The sequence below is a fragment of the Macaca fascicularis genome, chromosome 16 (assembly GCF_037993035.2).
Source record: "Macaca fascicularis isolate 582-1 chromosome 16, T2T-MFA8v1.1".
NCBI lineage: Eukaryota > Metazoa > Chordata > Mammalia > Primates > Cercopithecidae > Macaca > Macaca fascicularis.
Window position 1 is genome coordinate 48832251 of NC_088390.1, and position 27528 is coordinate 48859778.

Here is a 27528-nt window from a genome sequence, read left to right on the forward strand (position 1 = left end):
ATCATCTCTACTTTTTTTTTTTGGGTGGCGGGGGACAGAGTCTTCCTCTGTCACCCAGGCTGGAGTACAATGGTGCGATCTCAGCTCACTGCAACCTCCATCTCCCAGGTTCAAGCGATTCTCCTGCCTCAGCCTCCCGAGTAGCTGGGACTACAGGCATGTGCCACCACACTCGGCTAATTTTGTAGTTTTAGTAGAGACAGGGTTTCACCATGTTGGCCAGGCTGGTCTTGAACTGCTGACCTCAGGTGATCTGCCCGCCTCGGCCTTCCAACGTGTTGGGATTACAGGCATGAGCCGCCGCACCCGTCCCGATGTGTCGTCTCTTCTAATCCTCACAAACTTTGTGCTGTGGCGTTATTATTACCCTCGTCCCTGTTCTCCATCAGTCATCCTGCAAGGCGAAGTCTCCTTGCGTTTCCTCCTTAGTGTGTGCTGCTGAGACTTCTCCTGGGGGTGGAGAAGCTCTGTTGGCAAAGACATCTGGCTTATACCTGTGTCATCTGCAGCACCCAGGACGATCCAGGCACATAGCAAGCGCTTGGGGAGTGTTTGTTGAATGAATAAATGCTGCTGCTGTCTTTGTACAGTTTTCCATTGTCTCTCTCCTTGGGAGACCACTCCTTTGATCTACTTGGAGTAGGTGGTGGAAGGAGTATGGGAAAATATGGATCCTCTTTGTAGAAAGAAGGAGAGAGAGAGTGAGAGTGTGCGTGTGTATGTGTGTGTCTGCAGATACAATTGACCATTGAACAATGCAGCTGTTAGGGGCAGTGAATCCCCCCATACAGTCAAAAATTCACTTTTTAATGTAACTTTTGATTTTCCCAGAAATTGACTACTAATAGCCTATTGTTGACCTCAAGTCTTACTGTTAACAGAAACAGTTGATTAACATATATTTTGTATGTCATATGTATCATATACTGTATTCCTACAATAAAGTAAGCTAGAGAAAAGAAAATGTTAAGAAAATCATAAGCAAGACAAAATATATTTTCTCTTCATTAAGTAGAAGTAGATCATCGTAAAGGGCTTCATCCTCATCGTCTCACATTGAGTGGGCTGAGGAGGAGTGAGAGGAGAGGAGGGGCTGGTCCTGCTGTCTCAGGGGTGGTGGAGGTGGAAGAAAATCTGCCTGTAAGGGCACCCATGCAGTTCAAACTCATGTTATTCGAGAGTCAACTGTATACGCTTTAAGTGTGAACTGGAAAGAAAGCTCTCTGCAAGCTCTGACCCTTTCTGCAGTCTGATTTGCCCTGACAGTCTGGCAGGTAGGGTAGTATTTCCTCCTTTGTCCAAGGCCCCCATAGCCCTATAAACCTCTGCAAGGCTTCACCACCCCCTAAGTAGGCCCTTGCTGTATGTGCACTTCTGTTTTTCTAAGAATCTTGCTTTCCAAATTGAGCCCCCTCCCCTCCCTTGGCAGTCTCCCCAACCCCCCACCTTTGGAACTCTGCCTGGGCCCATAGGCAGGCAGCTCCTGAGCCAGCGGAAAGTGCTTCGGAAAATTTATGAGCCACAGCTGGAATGACAATAACTGCTGAATGGAAAAAAAAACCTTTCTGGGGGCTGATGGATGGTGGGCTGGCCCGAGGGGTATCCTTGCCATGGAGAAATATCTCCTGTCAGATAAATGGCCTACACCCTGCCCCCCTGGAGCACCTGGCAGGCATCCATCACCCACAATGAGTTAAGCCAGGAGGCTGAAAAGCCCAAAACTTCAGCACCTTTAGAACCAGAAGAACAACCTCTTTGTGGCTGGTGGCAGTGGGAGGGAGAGGCCAGGGAGACCAGCAGCGCTGCTGGGGTTACTCTCCTTGGGACTCAGGCCCTGCATTCTGGAGCTTGCCTGGCCGGCCATCTGCCTTCTCTGTGTTTCCCAAGTCCTCTCCAGGAGGCTCTGATGAACGTCTGTCTGGGCTTGCTGCCCTGGGAGGCTGCACGGAGGAGCTGTGTTGGGGGCCCTCCTGGTGTGGCTGGGGAGGCCTGATTGCCCTGAGTCTAGGGGGCTGACTGCTGCTGGCCACAGTCAGAGGAAACCCCAAGCAGCTTCCTTTAGGGGACAGTTTCTACTAAGCTCTCCTCCCCTCCTCAGCCACCTCACTCCGACCCACATCAGTGGGAATAGCCCAGGCCAGCCACCCAGACCCACCACTGCTAGCCTCAAGGCCGCAGCCCAGAGCCCTATCCCTCAGAGCAGAGGGGTCTGGGAAACAGGGTGTCGGGGCTGGGGGACAGCAGCAGCAAGTTCTCTGAATGAGCCAGGTACTTGCGGGGCCACTGTCCTGTGCCAGGCACCAAAGATTCGCCAGGGAACAGGAGCAGCGCTTACAGTGTTCTCTTTTTTCCTTTCTTGTGGAAATTGAGGGTAAGCAGAGCAGTGGCCTGCCAAGTGCTACATTCTTCCTTTCCTGCAAAAGCATCTGTTTAAATACTTTCGGCCTCAAAGGAAAGAACGTTAGTGCATTCCAGGGCGCGAGGCCTCCTTGGGTTGAGCTAGCTGTGTATGTGCAGAGCACTGCAGAGAGCACGTGTGCATGTGTGTGCATGTGTGCGTGTGTGTGGGTATGTGTGTGTAGGTGTGCTCACACGCACAGGCTCACCTCCCTACCCACCAGGTGCCCCTGGGAGGCTGTGTGTGCTGGGCGTGGCTGGTCTCAGGGCAGAGCTGTACCAGTGCAGCCTGGCCCAGCCCAGGCTTATACAGGCAGCGTGATTATGGTGACTTCTGCAAACTCACTCGAGGTCTGGGGGCTCTGGGGCACCTGAGAGTCACAGCCTCTCTGAGCTCCTCCCATGTTCTTTGATCTTGGAGGAGATGGGAACAGAGTTGTGGGGAGTGAGCGGGAGGTGAAGGTGTAGGCCAGGTTGGGCTGTGTGGTGAAGGATCTCCCAGTCAGGGGCCGCCTCCTGTGGTGGATTACTTGAGGTCAGGAGTTCAAGACCAGCCTGGTCAACATGGTGAAACCCCGTCCTACTGAAAATACAAAGATTAGCCAGGGGTGATGGTGCACGCCTGTAATTCCATCTACTTGGGAGGCTGAGGCAGGAGAACATATACTTTGATGTCTGTGGAGTGTGCCAGAACTGGAGAGTCAGAGGTAGCCATGTGTTTAGCTGCCCCAAACTCCTCTCTGGGTCTCTGGGGAAGAATCTAAGTTGGTCAGTGGAGCAGGACCCCAGACTTTGCCCAGTCCTTGGCCTCTCCCTGGCCCTCTTCTTGGCTCCTGGAGAAGACAAGAGCTTGGGAAGGACAGCAGGCATCCTAGGCACTCCCCTTGCTACTCTCCGCCCTGAGAGTCCAACCTGAGTGTGCAGCCAGTGTGCCTGAGGGAGGGATCCTTGTGGTCCAAGTTGAAGATCTATTCTAAAAAGCATGTGGCTTTTGCCATGTCACTTAGCCTAGGCCTGAGTTTCCTTCTGTGTCAAATGGGGTAATGAGCCATATCCTACAGCACCAGGTTGTTCGAGGTTAAGGTGACATCAGAGACGTGGAGGTACTTTGAGAGAGGGTATGAATGATGTTATCATCAAAGAATAGCGTGGGTACAGGAGCACATGAGTCACACGCATGCAGCTCAGTGGAGTTTCACAGCGTGAATAAAACACATTATCAGCACCAGCTCAAGAGCCATCATCCCCAGAACCTGGAGTGCCCCTGGTGTCCATTCCCGCCCTTACCCGCCCCACAGAGGGCACATCGCCCTGACCCTTACCACTGTGTGTTTGTTTCTGCCTGTGTTTGAACTGCACATGGAGGGAGAATGCTGCTGTGAACATTCTTTTGGGGACATATACTTTGATGTCTGTGGAGTGTGCCAGAACTAGAGGGTCAGAGGTAGCTATGTTTAGCTTTTTCAAAAAGGCAGTTTCCTAAAGTGGTGATTGTATCGATTTACACTCCCACTAGCAACACACAGAGTTCCTTTATTATACCTGCCCTCCCACACTTGATTTTGTCTAAATGGTATTTAAATTCAAGGAGGGATGATTAATATTTCTTTCTCTGTTGCCTCTGATTTAGATCTTGGAAAGGACTTTGGAACCCGATAGCTCGGATGAAGAGCCACCGCCTGTGTACTCCCCACCAGCCTACCACATGCACGTGTTCGACCGGCCCTACCCTCTGGCTCCCCCGACTCCGCCTCCCCGGTGAGAATCTGTCATGTCTCAGAGCACAGGGTGGTAGGGAAGAGGATCAGTGGCTGGGGCTGTATACATACAACAGGAAACTTGGCTGGACCCCTCAGTATATTCTCCAAGAACAGGCTTCTACTGCAGCAAGAGACATTTTAGCTAGATACCAAGGAGAACTTGCAAAAGGTAAGGATTGCAAGCGCAAACATTTCCTAAATTCCTACTGTAGGCTAGGCGGTGTGTCTCGTACCATATGGGACACAGAGTTAAGTAAAGCTCAGCCTCTGCTTTCTGGGAGCTTATAGTCAAGGGAGATGCCAGAGTAGGAATGACAAACAGGGAATGTGTACTGACACTTCCCCTCCCAAGCCCACAGCAAGCATGACTGATTCATCACTGTGCTCTTTCCTGCTGAGTCAAGACAGAGCCTCAGATCCTCCTCAACACAGAACACAGCATTCCCAGCCAGTCATCAGTAATTGATGGAATGGCTAGCTGCCATCCTTGGGCTAGGGATGTTGTGGGGATTTTTAAGCAGTGAGAGCAAGTCTCTTTCATTAAGGTAGTTTGATAACTGGAGGCAGGGAGGTAGACTGCAAGGTCCCTGGAAACTTCTTCCAGGTTAGAGACTGTAATTTGGAAGCTTAAAATGAAGCTAGGCTGGGCACAGTGGCTTACGTCTGTAATCCCAGCACTTTGGGAAGCCAAGATAGGTGGATCACTTGAGGTCAGGAGTTCAAGACCAGCCTGGGCAACATGGTGAAACCCCATCTCTACTAAAAATGCAAAGATTAGCCGGGGGTGGTGGCGTACGCCTATAATTCCATCTACTTGGGAGGCTGAGGCAGGAGAACCGCTTGAACCCAGGAGGCAGAGGTTGCAGTGAGCCAAGATGGCGCCACTGCACTCCAGCCTGGGCAGCAGAGTGAGACTCTGTCTCAATAAATAAATAAATAAATAAATCATAAATAAATAAATAAGCAAGCTAGTTGCCAACAAGGTCCCCCGGGTCTCTGGGGTGCTTGTTTTTCTGGGCTCCACGTTTGTGCTGGGGCTGCCGGAGCTGGGGTGTGGCCTCTTTGCCCTAGAGCTGCTGTTTCTTAGAATGGCTCAGGCCTGGAGTGGTGAGGGGGTGCGGAGATGATGGGACAGGGCACCTGCCCCAGTTGGATCTTCCCTTCTCCCCAGAACAGCCCTAGAGCAGTGGTGAACTCTGTTATCACACAAGTATAGCTAGCATTGACTAAGCACCCTTCCAATGCCAGAAGCAGAGCAGGTTCTTTACCTACACCATTACATTTAACGCAGAGGCGGGCACTGTTGTCATCACCCCTATTTATGGACGAGGAAACTGAGCCTTGAGAGATTCCATAACTTCCCCAAGACTAAGAGCTGGAGTTTGAATCCAGGTCATTCTGACTTAAAGCTAATCACTCTTCACTGCTGTGTCCTGTCACCTCCCGAATGAGAAAAATCTCTGTGATTGCAGCTTAGGGAGCTCATAGAGTCAGTCCTAGAAAGTTACTGAGGGAGGAGGGAGGGAAGTGTTTTGAGTCAGGGACAGGAACAGAGCTGGGATCTTTATCACGAATGGTACCAGGAGCTGGCAGGCTGTACTGGAGTGGGAGGTGGGGAGTGAGTGAGTGGGTCTGGGTGAGACATAGGCAGGACTTGCAGCCTGGGATGGATCACAGAGCCCCGGGCTAAATGATTTTCCTTTCTTTGACTTTTTGTTTTTTTGAGTCGGTGTCTCACTCTATCATCCAGGCCGGAGTGCATTGGCATGATCTCTGCTCACTGCAACCTCCGCCTCCCAGGTTCAAGTGATTCTCCTGCCTCAGCCTCCTGAGTAGCTGTGATTACAGATGTGTACCACCATGCCTGGCTAACTTTTGTATTTTTAGTAGAAGGGGTTTCACCATGTTGCCAGGCTGGTCTCGAACTCCTGATCTCAGGTGATTTGCCCACCTCGGTCTCCCAAAGTGCTGGGATTACAGATGTTAAGCCATTGGACCTGCCCCGACCCCCACCTTTTTTTTTTTTTTTTAATATTCCAAGATACTTTTGCAAAAAGTTCAGTTTCTACTAGGCAGAGTGGTTCCACCTATTTTTCAGAAGGGAAAACTGAGGCCATAAGAGAAAGGAGTTTTTTTTCTTTAAATAGAAACAGGGTCTCACTATGTTGCCCATGGTGAATTTGAACTCCTGGCCTCTAGTGGTCCTCCCGCCTCAGCCTCCCGAATAGCTGGGACTACAGGGCATACCATCAGGCTTGGCTGAAAATCCCAGTATAAATGTGGTATGGATATCCACGCCACATCCTCCCTCCCTACTCTGGCTGGGTGTTCAGCCTGCTGTGGGGGCGGGGGAGGGCAGGGTGGTGCAGTTCAGTGATGGGAGTCCCACTTGGGGGCAAGGTAACCTCAGCACTAGACCAAGGCTCAGGAGACCCTGTGGGCTTTCGACAAGTTACTGCTCTTGCTTGAGGTTCTGGAGCCTGACTCAGGAAATGAAGGCTTTGCTGGGTTGGGAGTGGATGCACTGAGGAGAACTTGACTAGTGGAGTCAGACAGAAGCAGTCTGTTTTCCCCACCCCTTCCTTCACCTGCCTAGCTTAGAATTCTCCAGGCACCTTTGCAATGTGACCTTTGGCTCATTGCTTGACCTCTCTGAGCTTTGTTTGCCTCCCCTGAAATGGGAATAGTAATTTCCATGTTAGCACTGAGGAGGACTGAATGAGATGTGTGTGGAGCACTTAGCACAGTCCCAGTTATAGACCAGATCTATAATCAGTGGTTTACTGCTCCCTCCTGTCCCCCAGCTACACTGGCTGGCCTCTGAGTTTAGCTCTAACATTGAACATTGAGACCAGAGGCGAGGCTTCCCCCAGAGGCCAGTGTTCAGTAGAGCCACGGGTCCCTTTGCCCCAGGATGGCTCTGCTAGACCTGGGCCTCTAGGCCATCTCCAGTGCCTTGTCCAGTCCCTCTATCCAAGACATTCATTTCCAGCATTGACTGAATTGCCTGCTGTGTATGCAGGTGCTGAGCCATGTGTGTGATGAGGTGGTGAGGACAGCACTCCTGAACCATGTGTGTGAACCATGTGCTGAGCCATGTGTGTGATGTGGAGGTGAATACGGTGCTGCCTGTTTCCCCACACACTGCCAAGGAGATCAGGGTCTAGGGAAGCCCAAGACACAGGGGCAGGGAAGGCTGCCAGGAGAAACTGATATCCAGGCTGTGACCTGAAGGTCACATTGGCAGTAATGTGGAGAAGCAGAGGACAGGGAGGCGCTCAGGCAAAGAAGGAGCATGTGCAGAGGCCTGGAGGCAGGAAAGAGGGCCCATCTGGGGGCCTCCTGGAAGTATCTACCGGTGGGTAAGGCTGGAGAGGTAAGCAGATCAAGGGCCCTGTGGCCTTCCAGGGAGCTTCCATGTTCTCTTGCAGCCAGCCGGGGAGCCATTCAAGGGCCTTAACCTGGAGAGTGACACAATCAGGCTCATGTTTTAGGATTCTTCCTCTGGCTGCTGAGGGAGATCAAATTTGAGTGGGGGAATGGCCTGGCCCCCTTCTGCTACCTCCAGTCACTGGGGTGCCGAGAACCTGCAGATGGAGCAGAGTTTGGGAGCGTGGGCATTGGCCTGCTAGGGCAAGAGAGGCAGGGCCACCCCCCGGGAGCATGCTTCAAATGTCACGATCCCTGGGTCCAGGTTTTGCCTGGATGATGTGTGTGTCCTGGGACATGGCTTGAACCACCTCTGGACTTCAATGTCCAGTTTTTACCAAAAATTTTACCTGGAAGGCCTGTCTCTGAAATCCCTTTCCATCAGGTCTGATGTTCCATGGGTAAACCTAGGGGTCCGATGGGGCTTGAAGTTGTAGTTTTGGGGTCCAGAGTCAGAGACTCTGGGCTGGGAAATCCTCCCGCCTCTCTCCTTCCCCTCCCCCAGCCTGTCCTTCCCTCCATCTGTCTGAAAGAAAGACGGTCTCTGAAACCCAGGGGACCCATCCACACAGGCCGCCTGCTGTTTTTCCGTTAAAATTACAGCCTTGGAAGTTTTTTTTTTATTTGCGTCTCAGCTCATTTCTGACATTCCTTTCCGACCACAATGGAGTTGCCTGGGCTGCCTGTGCTCAGGGCCCCCTGGCTCACGCAGCTGTGGGCTGACCTCATCTCTACCAGTGCCAGGCAAGGGGCCAGGAGGGGGCTGGGCCTGGCCTTCCTTCAGGACCACAGGCCCAGCAGCAAGGAAACTCAGCTGAGAACAGGGGCCTCCTCCACCTTGTCCCCTTCTGCACTTGGAGTCCTCGTGGCTAGAGGAGTCCAGATGCACCTTCTGAGGTTCTCCCTCCGCTGCTTTCCTGGGTGGCTCCGAGGTGTGGTTAAGATGGGGGTGGGCACCCGTGTCCCAGATGAAGACCCTGAGACCCCAAGAACGGGTAATACCCCTGGCGAGGGTCCCTCCCTGCTGTAGCCTGGGGTGGTCTGCGAGTCCCTGAGAGATGGGGCTTCCTCACTCCCCATCTCTGGCCTTTGGAGAAAAATGAAGCCTCCAACAGTGGCAGAAGGTGGCAGTGATGTAGAAAAAATTTGGCCTAGGAATGGGAGTCCCGGGTTGTGATGCAAGCTCCTCTCCAGACCATTCCCTCTCCCCTTGTGTCTGTGCAGCCAGAGGGTGGACGAGGCGTGCTGGGGTTCCCTTGGCTCCAGTCTGCAAGAGCTGAGCTCCCACCAGGCACTTAGCAGCTGGTTATCCCGTCTGCTGCCGCCCCCGCCCCTTCCCCTCGCCCCCGCCGCCGGCCACCCGCCCAAAATAGAAAAGGAAAGGAAGTTATTTCCATAGTCAGCTGCAGCCCGGAAAAGCTCCCCTCCAGTGAGGGGGCGGGCGGGATTCCTAGAGCTGGAGACCAAATCAAAGCCAGGCCCGAGAGAGCGAGAGCGGCCCCCACCGCCCGGCCCTCGGCTGCCTTCTCAGTGTGCCGTTTCCCTGACTCAGCGGAACACGTGTCCTGCGGTTGCCACGCTGCAGGCTGCCATGGAGCTGTGGGGAGCTCCTGGCTGGGCTCCGAGCTGCCCTCAGGCCCAGGGCGGTAGGGCGGGAGCCTGGGGGTCAGGGAGGGTGTGTGTGCCACCCCCTCTTCCTCTACTGCCTTGCCCAGCTGTTGGCTCTGCCATGGCACGGAGCTCCTGCCACACACACACCAGGCCTGGAAAGAGTGGTCCCAGAGCACCCTGAGAGCGAGATCCCTTCCACACTCACCTCTCCACACACTTTTCAGAACACTGCTCAGGACATGGCCTCCTGAGGGGCTCCCCAGTACCTGGGCAGGGAGGTAGCAGTTTCTAGCTAAGGAAACCGAACCCGAGAGGGGAACAGGGGCCCACCTAAGACTACCCCGCCGGCTGGTGGTTGAGCCAGAACTGGAGCTTGGATCTGCTTTACCCTCTGTACGGATCCTGGCGTCCCCATATGCCCCCTCTTCAGCAAACCAACATGCAGCAGGCTGTGCTGTTGGTGGCTTATGTGTCTGTTCCTTTGGACCATACCTGTCACTCAGCACCATGAGCCTGGCACTGTGTAGGTGCTAGCATAGAAGCATGAAAGAATACAATCCCTGCTGTCTTTAGGGCACATTTGTAAACATCTATAGCTAAATCCACAGAGTTCCACATGTGCACCATGGACAGACAGCGCTGAAGGTCTAGAGACCTGGGCGGGCATGTGACTGGACAGCATGAATGGCTGGGGAGTTCGCTGAGGCCAGTGGAGACATCTCCAGTGATGACACAAAGTGACGGGCCTTTGTTCCGGGGGCAGTGGAGGCCATGGGAATCTCTGAGCAGGATCTGACCTGCCTGAGGACCTGGTGTGATGGGGCCAGGAGACCTGGGGTTGGGCTTAATGACTCCCTCTTCCCTGTCACCTCCCATCCCCTAGTATCGACGTGCTGAGCTCTGCAGCCCCTACAAGCCAGAGACGCTATCGGAACTGGAACCCACCACTACTGGGCAACCTCCCGGATGACTTTCTCCGCATCCTCCCCCAGCAGCTGGACAGCATACAGGTAACAGGGGCCGCCCCCGCCTTCCACTCCCACCTGCCTGTCCAGCATCTCTCTTTGCCCACACAATTTGTGCCAGCCAGTTTTACTTCCTGATGTTTAAACCCAGGCTGAGCTATTTCTGTTGCCCTGGGTTCGTAGGGAAAGAATGCTGAACTGAAAGCCTCACTTCCTGCCTGGGTCTGGAGGTTTCCTGTTCTATCCAGGGAAGGTGGCAGCCTAAGGAGGCTGTCTGCTGCAGCAGTCACCTCAGGCTGGAGAGAGGCGGGCATGGGGTGGCCAATGGTGGAGGGCCAGAGCACCCCCCTTCCTCCCTCGGGAAAGGGCCAGAGGCAGCTTCTCGATAGATGTTGGCATGCTCCAAGGTGCCCCACAGCGGGGCAGGTCCACCCTGAGGCTGCTGGTGCCGGGAGAGGGTTGAGTTTGGGAATCCACGTATAGGCTGTTCCACAGTTTGCAGATTTCTTTTCAGGACTGTTCAGGTTGTAGATGAAGGTATGAGGTGGTCCGTGGCGTGGAGGAAAAATAGTTTTTAGGCTACTGCTGTGTCCCCTGCAGTGAGGGCTCTGACCTGTCCGTTGGATTTTGGCTTGCCACTAGGTTCCATTAGGAGGTGTGAGCCTCAGGTGAGGGCTAGAGGATCTTGGACAGGGCGTGTGTGCAACCAGAGGGATGTGGATGTTTGTGCAACATGTACCCTTGTGTGTACATGTTCAACATGCTCGCCTCCCTCCTCAGGGTAATGCTGGGGGCCCCAAGCCTGGGAGCGGAGACGGAGGTCCGCCTGCCATGACTGGGCCAGGGCCCCGAGACCAGGAGAGCCGCTGGAAGCAGTACCTGGAGGATGAGAGGATCGCGCTTTTCCTACAGAACGAGGAGTTCATGAAGGAGCTGCAACGAAACCGCGACTTCCTCCTTGCCCTGGAGAGAGGTGGGCAGTGCCTGCAGCCACTTCTCCCTGGCTGAAGAAGGGAGGTGATGCTGGCTTTAGCCTTGGGGCTCAGGAAAGCACTGAGCTGGGGGCTGAGGGGCCAGGTGCTTTCTGTCCTACTGAGCCTTGACTCCCACCAAGTTATCCCATGGGAGCCTCAGAATTCTGCCTATGGGGACCTGGGTCACTAACCCACCCCTTTCTCCCTCGGGACTCAGAGGAAGAAGGGTGTGCACTCTTAGGCCTTCTTCCCTTTGCACACCTGCTCTGTGCCAGGAACTGGCCTTGGCACAGGGCAGCAGGGAGAAGAGCACTGCCCCTCCTCACAGAGCCCCAGCCCCAAGGCAGGCGTGATGTGTCTGGAGCTCCGGGAACAGAATGACTGGGTTCGTGAACGCCAGGGTTGGGGAGGCTCTTGAGTGGAAGACCTTAGAGCAGGGGCTCTGGAACTTTGCAGGTATTTGGGTTGTCTCTGGGTTGGAGACCCTGCTCCCCAGCCTGGCTACCTTTCCGCTGCAGGGTGGGAGTGCGTTTGGGATAGAGGAAATGAGAGGGCAGTGGAGCTCTGTCCCTGTGATGGTCACAGCGTGAGAGCTTATGTGTGTAACTGATGGTGTGTTGGTGGGGGAGGAGCAAGTTGTGCAGGGAGAATGCTGGGCTGAGGCCCAAGGTTAGCCCCAGCTCTGCAGCAAAGGTGCTGGAAGGCTCAAGGCCTTTCTGTTTATTATTTATTTATTTATTTTTTTGAGACAGAGTCTCCCTCTTGTCGCCCAGGTTGAAATGCAGTGGCTCAATCTCGGCTCACTGCAATCTCCGCCTCCCAGGTTCAAGTGTTTCTCCTGCCTCAGCCTTTCAAGTAGGTGGGATTATAGGCACACACCACTGCACCTGGCTGATTTTTGTACTTTTGGTAGAGATGGGGTTTCACCATGTTGGCCAGGCTGGTCTCGAACTCCTGACCTCAGGTGGTCTGCCCACCTTAGCCTCCCAAAGTGCTGCAATTACAGGCGTGAGCCACCACCCCTGGCCAAGCCTTTCCTTTTAAATGAGAGAGTTTGGACTCTACAATCTCTCTGAGTCTTTTAATTCTGACATTTGAGATGGCTGTCAGGCAGTAGTTTCTCTTACTGCTGGTTCTTTGAGAGCTGGTAGATGTTGTGTGCACTCATATTTTGGGTGCCCGTGTGTGCTCATGTGCGATTCTGGGGACTTAGCCTCTAGCAAACTACCGTATCCCAGCCCAGCCTGTCCCTGGGAGCCCAGGAGCTAACCTCCCTGACCTATGAATGTGGTCCTTTTCCAGATCGATTGAAATACGAATCCCAGAAATCTAAATCCAGCAGCGTGGCTGTCGGAAACGACTTTGGCTTTCCGTCTCCTGTCCCAGGTAACTTTGCCTTCTGGGGAAGAAAACCTAGAGTCATGGGGGGGCTCATACCCAACTTTGCTTTGCATATTTGGAGTTTGGGAGTAGGGTGAAAAAACAGATTGTAGGAGGGGGTGTGGGCCTCCTCAGCAGGCTGGTGGGGCCGCTTCTCCCCCCACCTCCATATCCACTCCATTTAGCTGCTCTGGGGTCTTTCCAATCCAGCCACTGCTGGGCTTCTGAGCCCCCATTTGTGATCAAATAACATAGGCTGGCTGAACTCTCAACCTATGCCTTGAGTATAGGCTAGTCAAGGACACATGGCCAGGTGCAGTGGCTCACACCTGTAATCCCAACACTTTGAGAGGCCGAGGCAGATGGATTGCTTGAGTCCAGGAGTTCAAGACCAGCTTGGGCAACAAAGTAAGTCCCCCTGTCTCTACCAAAAAAGTACCAAAAATTAGGGCATATTGGCATGTGCTTGTAGTCCCAGCTACTCAGGAGGCTGAGGTGGGAGGATCACTTGAGCCCAGGAGGTTGAGGCTGCAGTGAGCTGTGATTATGCCACTGCACTCCAGCTTGGGTGACAGAGTGAGACCCTATCTCCAAAAAAAAAAAAGAAAAAGAAAGAAAAGAAAAGGACTCCAAACTGCCTTATGGTGGGACTCAGAGACTGATAACTCTTGGTCTGTTTCCTGAGGAAGTTTATGGTCTTGTAAGGAGAAATGCCCAGAAAACAGGTAGAACAAACTAGCAAAGCTGAGGACTTATTGATTTTAGCAAATGCATGGAAGAAAAGGAGGGCAGGATTAATCTGGGGAGTTGACTCATTCATTCATGACGTAGCTGGAGAATATCTCCCATCTGTTGGGCCCTGCCCTAGGTGTTGGAGGAAGAGGAATTTCTAGCTTTGTGTACAAGGTGGTGGGAAGTAAGAATTGCTGGTAAAGAGGGCCAGGCTCTTCTGCTCAGAAGCTCTAATGGCTGAAGGAGGGTTGGATGGGGGTGAGGGGTAGCAGTGCTCCTGGGATGCACAGACTACTAGGTTGAGCCACAGCTGGGAATGATGACCTGGTGCCTGTGTGTGAACAGTGGCCCCTCGTCAGTCAGTGCCTCCTGCCCCACGCGTACACAAGCCGCCCGCCTCGGAGAAAGGCTCTTGCCTGGAATAGACCTTGCATCATGCAGTGGAGTTGGGGGTGGAGGAGCAGAGGGATGGGGAGCTGAGCTGACCCCAGCTTGAAGGGAGAAAATCCTGTGGAACTGACTCATAAGCAGCAGGCTGGGTGCTTAGGCCTCAGCAGATGTGCAGCTGAGAGTTTTAAGCAGGAGCCTCTTGTCCTTGATCCTGAATTAACTAGAGATACCAGGGCTGCTGAGATGGATCAGAATGACTCAAAGGGGACTTAGCAGGCAAGGTGACTGGGGATTAACCACGTTGCGGGACAGAGAGCAGGGGTTTCAGAAAGGCAGCAAAAGACCCAAGCGGATGCCGAGCGAGCCCAGGAGACCGCGTGGCCAGTAGGGTTCTGACTCCAGGACTAGTCCCATTCTATTCCTACTCATTGTCTAATAGCCAGAAACCCTGTGGCTGGGAGGGAGCAGTGGATGGGCTTACCCTGGCAGGAAGGACAAGGGACTTGCTACAGGTGAATGCCGGCTCTGAACCAGCACCTCATTTGACCGTCACATGAATGTTGGGGTGCAGGAGGCCCCTTGTGTGCTGGTGAATGTTTCACAGCCAACTCTGGGTGCAGCAGGAGCCTGATATGTAGTGCTTGGTGACCTCCATGGTGGAAATACTCCCAAGCTACCACGGTGATGTCATGAAACATGGAGTTGGTCAGAGCGTGAACAGTTGGGAGCAGACACAAGCCGGCTCTCCGCACACACAGTAGACCACTAAACCCTCCCCATTTTTACAGAGGAGGAAACAAAGTCCACAAGGGGAAAGAGGAGCTCTTGGAACTCCACATCCTCCTTGCTTTAAACTCCCTCCTGGTCAGGGAAGAATCCTGCTCGCTCTTTGCATTTGTCCTCAGATGGGTGGGTATGGCTGGGACAGCGGCCATGGCTGGCCACACTGGCCGGCCTTCAGCAGGTGTCTCCTTCCAGGAACTGGCGACGCCAACCCTGCTGTGTCTGAAGATGCCTTATTCAGGGACAAGCTGAAACACATGGGAAAATGTGAGTCTCGCTCAGGCCCCGCTTCTCTCCCCAGCTTTTCTGAGACAGGCCCTGTGGCCTCCCAGGAGTAAGGGAGCCCTCCAGAATGTGTAATGCAGCTGACTCTTGGTGAACCAGTGACATTTTCATCACAGGCTGGCTCCTTCAGCCTTCCTACCTCACTTCCCTCTACAGCTGAGTCTAGAAACAAATTAAGTTTTAAATCCTCTTGAGCCAGATGTCTACAGAAAAATAACGTGCCGCACATGCCCTCACCACAGTCCTCATGTTCACGTTCTCTGTGACTTGAGGAGGCTTGGCCGGAGCTGACTGCACAGAGAGGCCCTTGCTAAGCCTCTGTGGGGGTGGAGGACCTCTTTCCACAAAGTCCTAGCAGCCTTGAATGCCCCCTTCCCTCCCCCTCACCTCCCCGCCACATAGACCCACAGCCATGTGTGAATGAGGCTTCGATCCTCTCAGGCTCCATTTCAGGGAAAATCTCGGATTAGTCATGGAAATCCCAGAACCAACTTTGGAGGTGGCTAGGGGAGGGGCGGGAAGGCGGTGGCGGTGGGAAAGCGAGCCAAGATGCGTTGCAGTGTGTTGCAGCTGGGGAGGGAATACTCGGATCTTGAGCCGCCTGCAGTCCCTGGGCCTGGCTCAGGGTGTCCTGTGCTGCCCCTGCAGGCTGACCCAGGATGCAGCCTCTCACTCCTGGGGTGGTATCCTCAGGGATCTGTGATTCCTGTCACCTCTCTCTCCCCAGCTCCCACCCTTGCCTGCCCCCTGCTCCCACTCCAAGGGGTCTGGGTCCTCCCCTGGCCTTGCCCATACCTGGGAGGAGGCCATCTGGTGTGCTGGCTGCCAAGAGAATGACTCACAGGTCTCTCTGCCCCCAGCCACCCGGAGGAAGCTGTTTGAACTTGCCCGAGCCTTCTCAGAGAAGACCAAAATGAGGAAGTCAAAGAGGAAACACTTGTTGAAGCATCAGTCGTATCCTTTCCAGCCTGGCACTGGTGGGGGTGGTGGAAGCCAAGGGCTACGGAGCAAGACCCCTGCTGAACTCCCTGCAGCTGTGCCCTCCCCTGGGAGTGGGACGAGGCTCTGTGGCCTTCCCTTCCTCCTCCCCTTCCCTCCATGAGCTTGGCCACCAGTCCACTGCCCATCTCTCGTTGCCAACAAGGGACCAGACCTAAGGACTAGGGTAGCAGCTCCTATCTCCCTTCTGTAGGCCCAGAAGTTGTCCTATAACTTTTTTTGGTCTGAGGTCATGTACTTCTTGGGAGAAAAAGTGGTTCTTCCGTCAAAATCAAACCTTCCCCTCATTTCTCTAGTTGAACTAGTGCACGAGTCCTCCTCACTCCAAGCATGTTGGCCCTGCCTTCCTCGAGTAGAAATACGGCTTTGCACATTTTTACCCGAACTCCTATTCATACTTCTCAAACAGGGCCTAGGATAGCAGAGACTCAGCAGCCAGAGGGAAACAGGGAGGAAGCTTCTTCTCCATCCCCAGAGATGTAAGCGGGGTGAGAGTGTCAGGGCCTGGCCATACCACTGACCTCAGGAAAAGGAGCCCGGGGGACAGTACTAGGGGTGTGGGGGGTCAGGTGGCTGTGTCAGATACCTCCAGAGCCTTGAGGGGTGGGGCAGAGAGTGGGTGGGACTGGGGGGACTAGGGCAGTGTCCTCTCATCCCTGGGATGGTTTTCCTGAATGGTCTGGCAGGCTGGGGGCTGCCGCGTCAACAGCCAACCTCCTGGATGATGTGGAGGGCCACGCGTGTGGTGAGGCTGGAGGGGAGTCGTAAGCTCCAACTTCTCTATGATCGGTGATCTCCCAGCGGAGTTCCTGGGTGTTTCATGGGAGCACCCACCCTGTCCCTTGGAGGAGACACTGCGGGTTGGTGGGCAGGTGACCCAAAGAAATGGATCCCCCCGACTTGGTCGACATCGCCTCTCCCTTCCTGCAACCCCCGAAAGGGGACCCTCCCCTACTTCCATCTAGATGTGTACCTGTAGCATGAAGTGCCAGGTACTGTTTCTGGGGAATATTCTCTTGGCTGTGAAGTGGCAGACAGGCCTACCCCCTTGGGGGACCCTCGGCCTGTCTGAACCAAGAACCAAGCACTGGGCAGCTTCCGTCTGTGGGCCCAGAGGCTTCTCAACTTTCACCCAGTCCCTTCCAAAGGCCACATGGGCCAGAAGACTGCCTCAGACCCTACTGGGCCCGCAGCGGATCCTTGATCCTCATGCCACATTCGAGGGTTGGGAGGCATCCAGAAACAAGGACCGGAAGGGCCTTGGAGGTCATCTAGATAGTCCAGCTTTTCCATCCCTTTTATAGATGAGGAAATTGAGGCTCAAAGACGAGGGGAGAACTTGTCCAAGGTCTCAGAGCTCAGTGGTGGACCCTGGCCAGCACCTGAGTGTCCTGCTGCCTCTCTCCCTGGACCCATGCATCATCCACCTGGGGGGAATCTTCATGGGCCCCAAATGAAGGGGGCAGAGAGAGTCGGGTCAGCTGTCTTGGCCAGTCTGGGGCCGTGGCTGAGCGAGGCCCTGCGGGGTAGAGAATGAGGTAGCTTCCCTCTCCTTTTCAGACGAAGACTTCCGGGGAAGGCGTCAGGAGGCGCCCAAGGTGGAGGAAGGCCTGCGAGAAGGACAGTAAAAGGTAAGGCCTGGAGCCATAGCTACCCAGGGACTGCCCAAGGCCAGGGCCCCCCACACTGTGCACCCCTTGTGTCCTCCCAGGTGTCCAGAGGCGCTGGGTTCAGGCAACTGGGTAGTACAGGCCCCACGTGTCTTCCCTCATAGTTGCGGCAGGGACACGGGAGTGGGAACTAGTCCATTGCATGTCTTTTTTGGTTATTTATTCATTTGACAAAAGATAAGCACACCTGCCTATGACAGATGCTGAGAACAGGAAAACAAAATCAGCTTTGACCTTGAAGAGTTTACAGTCCAGTTGAGAAGACAGTCCAGGACACACACAGCACACTGAGAGGACAATTTAAGAAAAACTGGCTGGGCACGGTGTCTCATGCCTGTAATCCCAGCACTTTGGGAGGCCGAGGTGGGTGGATCACCTGAGGTCAGGAGTTCGAGACCAGCCTGGCCAGTATGGTGAAACCCTGTCTTTGCTAAAAAATACAAAAGTTAGCCTGGCGTGGTGGCACGCACCTGTAATCCCAGCTACTTGGGAGGCTGAGGCAGGAGAATCACTTGAATCTGGGAGGCGGAGGTTGCAGTGAGCCCCGAGATCGCGCCATTGCATGCCAGCCTGGGTGACGAGTGAAACTTCATCTCAAAACAACAACAACAACAAAAAAAAGAAACAAAAGAAAAACTGAGGTGGTCTCAACCCGGCTATGCACACACAGAGCTCTTTCCAGCCCCCTGCTCGGGTTGGGTGGGCTGCGATCTGCCACACCAGGATGAGGAGACCCCTCCTGAGGCAGCGGTTTCTGGCTGAAGCCCCGGGCCTCCAAGCCACTCCTCCTCCTCTCTTCCTGCGCACCCTCTTGGGGAGAAAGAGAAAATGCCAAGGCCTCCTCCAGGACTTGGCCAGGACAGCTGTCCCTCTTCCAGCCCCCCCTTCCCATGGGAGAAGGGAAGCTGCCCGGCCTTCCCCAGCCACTGGTCTGGTCCCAGTGGGCAGCATCTACAAGGCTTTCTTGAGTTGATGGCGTGGCAGGCATGGCCCTGTGGCAGACCGTGGAGAAATACTCGCCTGCCTCAAGATAGTCACAATGGAGGGAAACCAGGAACAAGTAAATACAAGTGTCCTCTCCCCTCTGCCTGGGCAGCTGGCCCCCATACCTGTTCCACCTGACTCCCTACCACATCTACCAGGCACTGCAGCCCCTTCCATTCCCCTCAGGCTTTCCTCAAACACAGAGCCGCAGCCCACTTCCCACTGTCCTGGAATGCCCAGATAGAGCCTGCCAGGGAAACGCCCCCACTGTCACCCCACGCTGCTACTGTCTCCACGTCGTCCTCCTTCCTACTGGTCCCCAGGGAAAACAGGTCCTGTCCAAACCACGCCTACATCAGAACCTTGCTCATCATTCATTCATTCATTCATTCATTCATTCACTCACTCATTCATTCATTCATTCATTCATTCATTTATTTTGAGATGGAGTCTCCTTCTGTGGCCCTGGCTGGAGTGCAGCGGCGCAATCTTGGCTCACTGCAAGCTCCGCCTCCCGGGTTCACGCCATTCTCCTGCCTCAGCCTCCTGAGTAGCTGGGACTACAGGCGCCCACCACCATGCCCGGCTAATATTTTGTATTTTTTTAGTAGAGACGGGGTTTCACCATGTTAGCCAGGATGGTCTTGGTCTCCTGACCTCCTAATCTGCCCACCTCGGCCTCCCGAAGTGCTGGGATTACAGGAGTGAGCCACCGTGCCCGGTTATTTATTTATTTATTTTGAGACAGAGTCTCACTCTGTTGCCCAGGCTGGAGTGCAGTGGCGCACTCTCAGCTCATTGCAACCTCTGCCTCTAAGGTTCAAGCAATTCTCCTGCCTCAGCCTCCTGGATAGCTGGGATTATAGGCACCCACTATCGTGCCTGGCTAATTTGTTTTTGTATTTTTAGTAGAGAAGGATTTTCGCCATGTTGGCCAGGCTGGTTTCGAACATCTGACCCCAGGTGATCCGCCCACCTGGACCTCCCAAAGTGCTAGGATTACAGGTGTGAGCCACTGCACCCGGCCTCATCATTTATTTCTGTCCTAGGACTTCCAGCTTGTCCCTTTCCAGCTCGTTTGACAAGTTGACATCCTCTTCCTCCTCCCCTTAAATACCAGGGGTCTTTGAGTCTCCCTTGCTATCCTTCATCCTCTACAGGCTAACAGCCCCTCCCATCATCCAGATTGACTCGGAGGTTACCCAGCAGCTCAGGGCCTTAGCCTATTCTGCATTCTTCTGGTGCTCTTCCACACACACTCCCCTGATCTTTCCCGAAACTGCCCTCCCTTGGCTCCTGTGACCCCGCGAAGCCTGGTTCTCCTTCCTCTGACTGGCTCTCCTTGTTGCTCTGCCCTTGACCCTCTTTGAAGTCTTCTCACTGCCCACTCTGGCAGTGCCTCCGCCCTCTTTTATAGCACCAGCAACACTTCTGTGCATCTGGCTCCTACATCTGAATCTCCATCGCAGTTAGGCTTCCAGAGCTGCTTTGTGTCCCCAGCTGCACCCAAGATTTTCTTTTCAGTCTTGGGTGGCAACTCAGTCTCTCCTGCTGACTGCCGCCTTTCATTCTCTTTTCTATTCCTTCTATTACCACCCTGATAGATGCTCATCACCTAGGTCACAGCCCTGTTCTCTTCACTGCCCCTGACTACTATGATTATCCCACCACCAAAACCCCACTTTAGTTCCATTTCTCCTATGCTCTTTGAATAAACCTTTTTTTTTTCTATTTTTTTTTTGGGGAGGGATGGAGTCTTGCTATGTTGCCCAGGCTGGAGTGTAGTGATGCAATCTCTGCTCCCTGCAACCTCCCCCTCCCAAGTTCAAGCCATTCTCCTGCCTCAGCCTCCTGAGTAGCTGGGATTACAGGCACCCGCTACCACGCCCGGCTAATTTTTGTATTTTTGGTAGAGACGGGGTTTCACCATGCTGGTCAGGCTGGTCTTGAACCCCCGACCTCATGATCCGTCTGCCTTGGCCTCCCAAAGTGCTGAGATTACAGACGTGAGCCACCGTGCCCAGCCTGAATGAGTCTTCTGAGTAAAGTCTTAGGATCTCTTCAGCTTGGTGTCTGAGGCCTACCAGGTTCTGCCCCCAGTTTACTTTTTTCCACCTACAGATCTCTGTGGCCTAGCTCTCTTGAGCTATGACATATTAGAATGGGCCAGGTACCCTCCCACCTTGAAGCCCTCCCCTATAGCTGCTTCCCCCCAGGATTCCATTCCTCCGCTCCATCTCCTGCTGCCAGAGTCCCTGCAGCTCCGCAAGCTGGAATGGTTCTAGGAATTCGAATGGTGGGGATGACCCAGGCAGAGTTCTACAGTTGACCTCGAGTCCCTTGAGAAAGGGGAGGGCTTAGGTCTTTGGTAACTTCTCCCAAAACTGTCTCTCCAGGAACCAGTGACCAGGAAAGACCATTGGGCTCCTTTGAAAAAGACTCCTCCCATCCCCTTTTTCCCCCTGCCAGATGCCAGCAGCTCTTCCTTGCCAGAGATGATCTGAACCGGTGGGGGCAGCTGGAAAGCAACACTGGCCCCCAGCTGAAGGGCCCAGCTGCAGCCGGACAGATGGTGCTTGAGAACCGAGGCCCAGTGATCCTCCAGCCACAGTCCAGCCCAACCACTGCCACTTTCCATGGGACTTAGAACTTCCGAGTTGCTGCCTTGCAATTGGAGGAAGGACCTGGGGCCCCTAGAGGCAGCAGCCAATTACAGCTCCTTTTGTAGCCAGGCGTTCCTATGGTCAATGAGTGGAAATGCAGGAACCAACCTCCCTTGAAAAAAAAAAAATCCAGAAAGCAGATAAAAATTGGAATATGGAAAAGGGCAAGATGACCCCACCAGAGGCTCTTTGGCCAGGAGGTGGAGTCCCTGCCTCCCTCCGTTCCCTATCTGTCCTGTCCCAGACTCTGCCTGACCCCCTGTCCCCTTCCTCAGCTCCCTCCAGGCACTTGGGTCCCTCCCTTCCAGGGCCTCCCATATCTCAGCCTTCCCCCAGGGCTGCTGGCCCAGCACACAAGCCCTGCACCTAGCCTGGGTGGGAGGTCCCCGGCCAGTCCCCCAGGCACTCTGAGGTGCTATGGGCTGCTGCAGAGCGCATCTCCTGACTGCCCCATCTGGTCTCATCAGGCTGCTGCTGTTGGGGATGGGCTCACTCCCAGCAGCTCCCCATCACACAGCAGGGGTGGGGAGGGTGGCCACCCCAGGGTGGCAGGGTCTTTAATTTGGCAGCAGACAAAAGCCAGTTCTGGAGTCACACCACAGTGGGGGCTCACAGGGGCTCTGACTCCCCAGCTGGACTGGAAGCCCAGCTGTCCGAGGGTGGACAGCAGTGGGCCCTGGAGTGACCCCTTTGAGCAGGTAGCAGGGCTGAAGAGCAAGGTGGAAAGGCCGCCAGCCTGGGTGGGAGTGCCTAGGGCAGAAGGGCTTGCTGGGTGCCCCTGAGACGGGCGGGTGATCTGAGGAGGAGAACGCTGATTCTAGGAAGGCTTACACGGCACCCACCACTGCCACGGGGAGGGAGGCTGCCCAGCCCGTGGCCCCGCCCTGGACATGGGAGCGCGCAGACCTTCTGGAGAGCCGGGAAGCCTGGGCAGGCACGAGGCTTCGGCGCGGCTTCGGGAGGTTGGGAGTGGGATCCGATCCTTGGCGCGGCCCTGGTGGCCTCAGTGACCCCAAGATCACAAGGGCGTAGCGAAGGCGAGCCGGCGATTGCACCTCGTCCCACCCACCCTGCCCGGACTCCCGACGCCGAATTTCCCCTCTCTGGGGAGGGCCGGGACGCGCCGTCGCCGCCGAGCGTGACCAAGTTTGGAAACGCGCACGGGGCCGGGACGCTGGCTCGGGGGCCCTGCCGAGGAGCGGCCGCCCCCTCCACTGCTCCTCGCGCCAGGCCTGAGGTCCTGGAGGGAGGGGAAGGTCTCCGAGGAGTGCCTCGGGTCCCCAGCTCGAGTTCCCGACGGGTCTCTAAGCCTTCCCCGCGCCAGGACGGGCGCACTGCGGGGGAAGCCCCAGCCCCACGTCTGTGAGTGTTGCTTGTTATTTTTTTTCCTCCTATGTGTGGGTTTTTTCTTGGAGCTGTTTCATAGGAATTCCTGTAATAAAGAGTTGGTGTTCTCTTGGTGCTCTGATGTGGCCAGCGGCGTGGGCTGGATCCTCCTGCTCCCTCCTCCCTCCCCGCCTGGGGCAGGGTTTGTCCCCCTGGAGCCCCGCGTCGCATTCCTAGGGTACCCCTGCCTTGCCTCGCCCATTCACCCGCAGCGCTCTCCGACTGCACTCTCGAGGTGACACCTGCGGCACCGCTGCACCGCTGCACCGCATCTTTGCGGACCGGCTATGTCTAGCGCTGTCGCCTTCCTGTTTGGCCCAGGACAGTAAACCGCTTGCTGATAGGCAAGGGAAACACCCCTATGGGGAAAGCCAATCTGTTGCGAAAGCTCCAGACGGCCACCTCCCTAAATAAACAGCTTCTGGATTAAAGGCAGACTGGAGGCTGCAGGGAAGTGCAATTGCAGACTTCAAAGGGAACTCAGAGATCGCCCAGTTGATACATCTCTCCTTCCTCCTCCTCTCCAGCTCAGCTGGACTACCCCCCATCCTCCGCCACAGGGACAGGGCCCTCGCTGCCAGAAGAGGAAGCTGGTGCCGTTTCCAGACAGGGCAGTTCTCAAGGTCGAAGTTTTTCCTTGTGTTGAGCCAACAGCCTTCTAGGGCTTCCAACCACACGTCTTGCTCTTGGGCTCTGGGTCACCGTTGCCAAGGCTGCCTCTCTTGCCCCTGATGCCATGTTTCAGCTCAGTGACCTCACCCTCTCTCTTCCCTGACAACTCATGTGCTTCCTGCACTCCCTGCGGGGGCCTCCCCACCCATCAGGGTCTGGCCCCACCCCCAGTCAGACCCAGGGGGCTTGTAAAGTGGCACACCTGGGACAGGGTGATGCTCCACACGAGCTGTCCTGAGCAAACCAGGATTATCCTCTAGCCCCGGTTCTCTGCATCATATTCATTGCCTGGGAAGCTGTTCCAAATGCCAATTCCGAGACCTACTGAGTCGGAAACTCTGGGGGTGCAGCCCAGCAACCTGTATTCTGATGTGCACCACAGTTTGGGAATCATGGTACCAGGCCAGTACCTAGCACGGGCTGTACAGAATTACTTGAGTAGCTTTAAAAAAAATCCTGGCCAAGACCAGGCTCGGTGGCCACACTTATAATCCCAGCACTTTGACAGGTTGAGGCAGCAGGATCGCTTGAGCCCAGGAATTCAAGACCAACCCGGGCAACAAAGTGAGACCCACCCCCGCAAACCCCCACATCTCTACAAAAAAAAAAAAAGCTGGGTTGGTGGTACACACATGTAATCCCAGCTACACGGGAGGCTGAGGTGGGAGGATCGCTTGAGCCCAGGAGGTCGAGGCCGCAGTGAGCTGTGATCATGCCACTATATTCCAGGCTGGGTGACAGAGCAAGACCCTGTCTCAATTAAAAAAAAATAGATCCTGGCCAGCCCTTGTGGTTCATGCCTGTAATCCCAGCACTTTGGGAGGCCAAAGTGGGAGGATTGTTTGAGGTCAGGAATCTGACGTTACAGTGAGCTATAATTGAGCCACCGCACTCCAGCCTGGGTGACAGAGCAAGACCTCATCTCTATTAAAGAAAAAAAATCCTGATGTTCAGTACCCTAGACCAATTAAATCAACTATGGGTTTTTTTGTTTTTTGTTTTTTTAAAGCTCCCAAGGTAATTAAATTTGCCATCAAGTTTGAGGACCAGCCCACTTGGCAATCTGTTAGGTGTTTTATATTAGCCCATTTGATCTTGCCCAGTAATGATCACTTTACAGATAGTATAATTACAGTTCAGAGACATTAAGTAACTTATCCAAGATCACAGAGCTAGAATGTCATGAGGCCAGAAAATGAGGCCGAGAGCTGCCTGACTCCAAAACTTGTGTTGCCTCCTCTGCACCCACCATCCCCTGGGAGCTTGTTAGGAATGCATATTATCAGGCCCCATTCCAGATCTGAATCTGAAACAGGCGTGCATTTTAACAAGCCCTTCGGATCATTCTGATACATGCTTAAGTTTAAGAACCACAGCTCCACAATCTGACTACTCACAGCTTGGTCTACAGACCAGCAACATTCTTTATTACTTGGGAGCTTATTAGAAACAGAATCTCAGGCTCTGCCCCAGCCTTACTGGATCAGAATTTGCATTTTAACAAGCTCTTCAGGTGACTTCTATGCACATTAAAGCTAGAGAAACACTGCTCTAGAACACTGGTCCTCAAACTTGCTGTACATTAGAATCATTTCTGATGTGTGGGTCTCATTCCCAGAAATTCTGATTTAATTGGTTTGGGATTTAGCCTGAGAATCAGATTGTAAAATCCCAGGTGCTTCTAATATGCAGCAAGTTTGAGACCCTTACACCATTTTGCCTGTTAGTGTAGATGACACTGGAGATGACGATAATCAGAGAGAGAAAGAGAGGGAGAATGCTTACCAGGTCTACCAAGGAGTGCAGGAGATGAAGCCTCTGCCGGAGCCCCTGACTCCTGGTTAAAGATGGCTATGGGTCCGGGGATAGGGACAGGCTGGACCAGATGACTGCCTTAGCCACCTACCCTGACGCTGCTTGCTCATCTGCAAGTGCTGAGCTCCTGGTATCCACAAGGTGATACCTGCAGATTTATCCTCTGCAAAAATGCAGAGCTGGACTATCCGAAGTCTGGTCCAGCCAGGGCCCCTTCCCCATCTTGATGATGCTTTGATGTCCTCAGGGATCAACCCCAACTTGAAAGGCGATCATGGGTCTGGAAAATGCTGTGCCCACAAGAATTGGCCTGGTTATTACCAGGCTGGGGTCTCAACCCTCCCTCTGTTTTCTTGAAGCAACTGGTTGGAGATAGGGTCTGGGGGGAAAACAGGAGAATTTGCTCTGAAGAATGAGGGAGGCAGGCAAGGTATGGTATGATGAAGATGGTAGCTCTTTATCGAGTGTTTATTGTGTGCCAGACACTCTCCTAGGGTACTTTACATGCATTATTTCACCGAATCCTTCACAACAATTATATGAAATCAGTATTACTACTTGTGTTTCACACAGAGATGTGAAAGGCCTTGCTCAACATCTACCCTCAGTAAGAGGTGGTAGGACCTGCATATGAACCCAGGCAGCTGAGCTCCCGAGATGATACCTAAACACTAAGCATGGCGGGGTCGGGTTGGGATGCAGGGGGATGGGGTTAAGATGCAGCACCCCTGCACAGATGCAATCTGTGGAGCACAGAAAGGGCCCACTTGCTCAAAAACGTCACCACAGTGATCCGTGATCCAACAGAGTGCCTGGAACGCCTCCATTAGCATTCTTTATCTAGTTTAAAAAAAAATCTCTTAGCATTTCCATTAAATGGCAAATATGCTATTGAGAGAGAAGCACATGAACTCCTTATGCCCATTATCACAGCATAGATTAATTTGTTGGATTAATGGGCTGCACCGGCTGGAGGAAGAGTTGGAAATTTCTGGAGGTGGCCAGGTGGGAGAGGGCGGGCATGTGAAAGGGGCTGTGTGAATCGACTGCCACCTGGTGGTCATCTTGCAGAAGTGGCAGTCACTGGCCACTGAGACACCCAGAACGATTTTCCCAGAAGGAAGATGTGACCACCTGTTTGACCTTAGGCCAAAGAGACAGAGGGAAATTTACTCTGTTCACATGGTCATATGTTTTGTAAAATTTGCAAAACAAAGATATTTTCTTTTTCTTTTCTTCTCTTTTTTTTTTTTTTTTTTTGAGATGGAGTTTCACTCTTATTGCCCAGGCTGGAGTGCAATGGCATGATCTCAGCTCACTGCAACCCCTGCCTTCCGGGTTCAAGCGATTCTCCTGCCTCAGCGTCCTGAGTAGCTGGAATTACAGGCCCCCTGCCACCACGCCTGGCTAAATTTTTGTATTTTTAGTAGAGACGGGATTTCCCCATGTTGGCCAGGCTGGTCTCGAACTCCTGACCTCAGGTGATCCACTCACCTCGGCCTCCCAAAGTGCTGGGATTATAGGCTGTGAGCCACCGCGCCTGGCCAGATTTTTTCTTTTTTTTTCTTTTTTTTTTTTGAGACAGAGTCTCGCTCTGTCGCCCAGGCTGGAGTGCAGTGGCCGGATCTCAGCTCACTGCAAGCTCCGCCTCCCAGGTTTACGCCATTCTCCTGCCTCAGCCTCCCGAGTAGCTGGGACTACAGGTGCCTGCCACCTCGCCCGGCTAGTTTTTTGTATTTTTTAGTAGAGACGGGGTTTCACCGTGTTAGCCAGGTGGTCTCGATCTCCTGACCTCGTGATCTGCCCTCTCGGCCTCCCAAAGTGCTGGGATTACAGGCTTGAGCCACCGCGCCCGGCCAGATTTTTTCTTAAGAGAGCCACTAAGATTAGATAAGCTTCAGGACCCACAAAACCAGCATCTACCCTGAAGAGCTGAGGCTTGGAGTCAGGTGTCCTTTCCAGAGAGTAAAGGGTCACAATTCTTTATCAGGACAAGAGGATTATTCCAGGGACTCCAGTAGGAGGAATTGTGAAGCTCAGTACAAACAGCACGTGCTTCTTTGCTCTGACCTTGCCATTCAAAATGTGGTCTATGGATACAGCGACCAACTGTCCTAGTTTCCCTGGATGCAGAACTTTCAGTGCCAAAACTGGGAAAGTCGTGGGCATACTTGGGTGGGTTGGTTATCCCAACTGCAGATTTGCAGCATTGGCATCAACCTGGAAGGTTGCTAGAAATGCAGACCTAGACCTACTGAGTCACACTGCATTTTCCAAGATCTGCAGCAAATTCATGTGCATATTAAAGACTGAGTTGCTGTGACTTCCCCAGAAAGAGAAGGGCCCACATTGGCCCTGAAATGTATGCCTTCAAGGGGTTTGGTGGGCTGCAAAACCCCACAGAGTGATTCCAACTGGCTTTGAATTCCAACAATAAAAGGCCAGCTTCTTGCTCCAGGCCAAGCTGGCCCCTTTTCCCCTGGTCACAGTGACATAGGCCCCCCAGGGCGTAAAGTTCTTATTTCTCTTCCTGAACTGGATTCTTCCTGGAGGCAAGCCCAGGTTTGGTGAAGAAAAGAGTGGGTAGCTAAATGAAAATAGTTTGTAGGCCGGGGCACGATGGCTTACACCTG

The 27528-nt window shown here is 53.8% G+C and overlaps 1 protein-coding gene across 8 annotated transcripts in view; it reads left to right on the forward strand.

Annotated features, from left to right (window-relative positions):
* The window catches only part of CUEDC1 (CUE domain containing 1), a 94302-nt gene extending 71826 nt beyond the window's left edge, over nucleotides 1-22476 (forward strand). For 2 of the 8 annotated variants that reach the window (XM_015438343.4, XM_065531299.2), the window contains exons 3-11: nucleotides 4028-4155; nucleotides 10081-10207; nucleotides 10943-11135; nucleotides 12439-12522; nucleotides 14617-14688; nucleotides 15567-15660; nucleotides 16392-16450; nucleotides 17266-17336; nucleotides 20829-22476. In XM_015438343.4, coding sequence (XP_015293829.1) covers nucleotides 4028-4155; nucleotides 10081-10207; nucleotides 10943-11135; nucleotides 12439-12522; nucleotides 14617-14688; nucleotides 15567-15660; nucleotides 16392-16450; nucleotides 17266-17333 — 825 coding nt within the window. In that variant the 3' untranslated portion in view covers nucleotides 17334-17336; nucleotides 20829-22476. Of the gene's footprint in view, nucleotides 1-4027; nucleotides 4327-10080; nucleotides 10208-10942; nucleotides 11136-12438; nucleotides 12523-14616; nucleotides 14689-15566; nucleotides 16185-16391; nucleotides 16470-17265; nucleotides 17337-20755 lie in introns of all 8 variants that reach the window. The other 6 variants (XM_074019211.1, XM_015438342.4, XM_005583809.5 and 3 more) reach the window with 6 other exon arrangements.
* Nucleotides 22477-27528: the final 5052 nt, after the last annotated feature.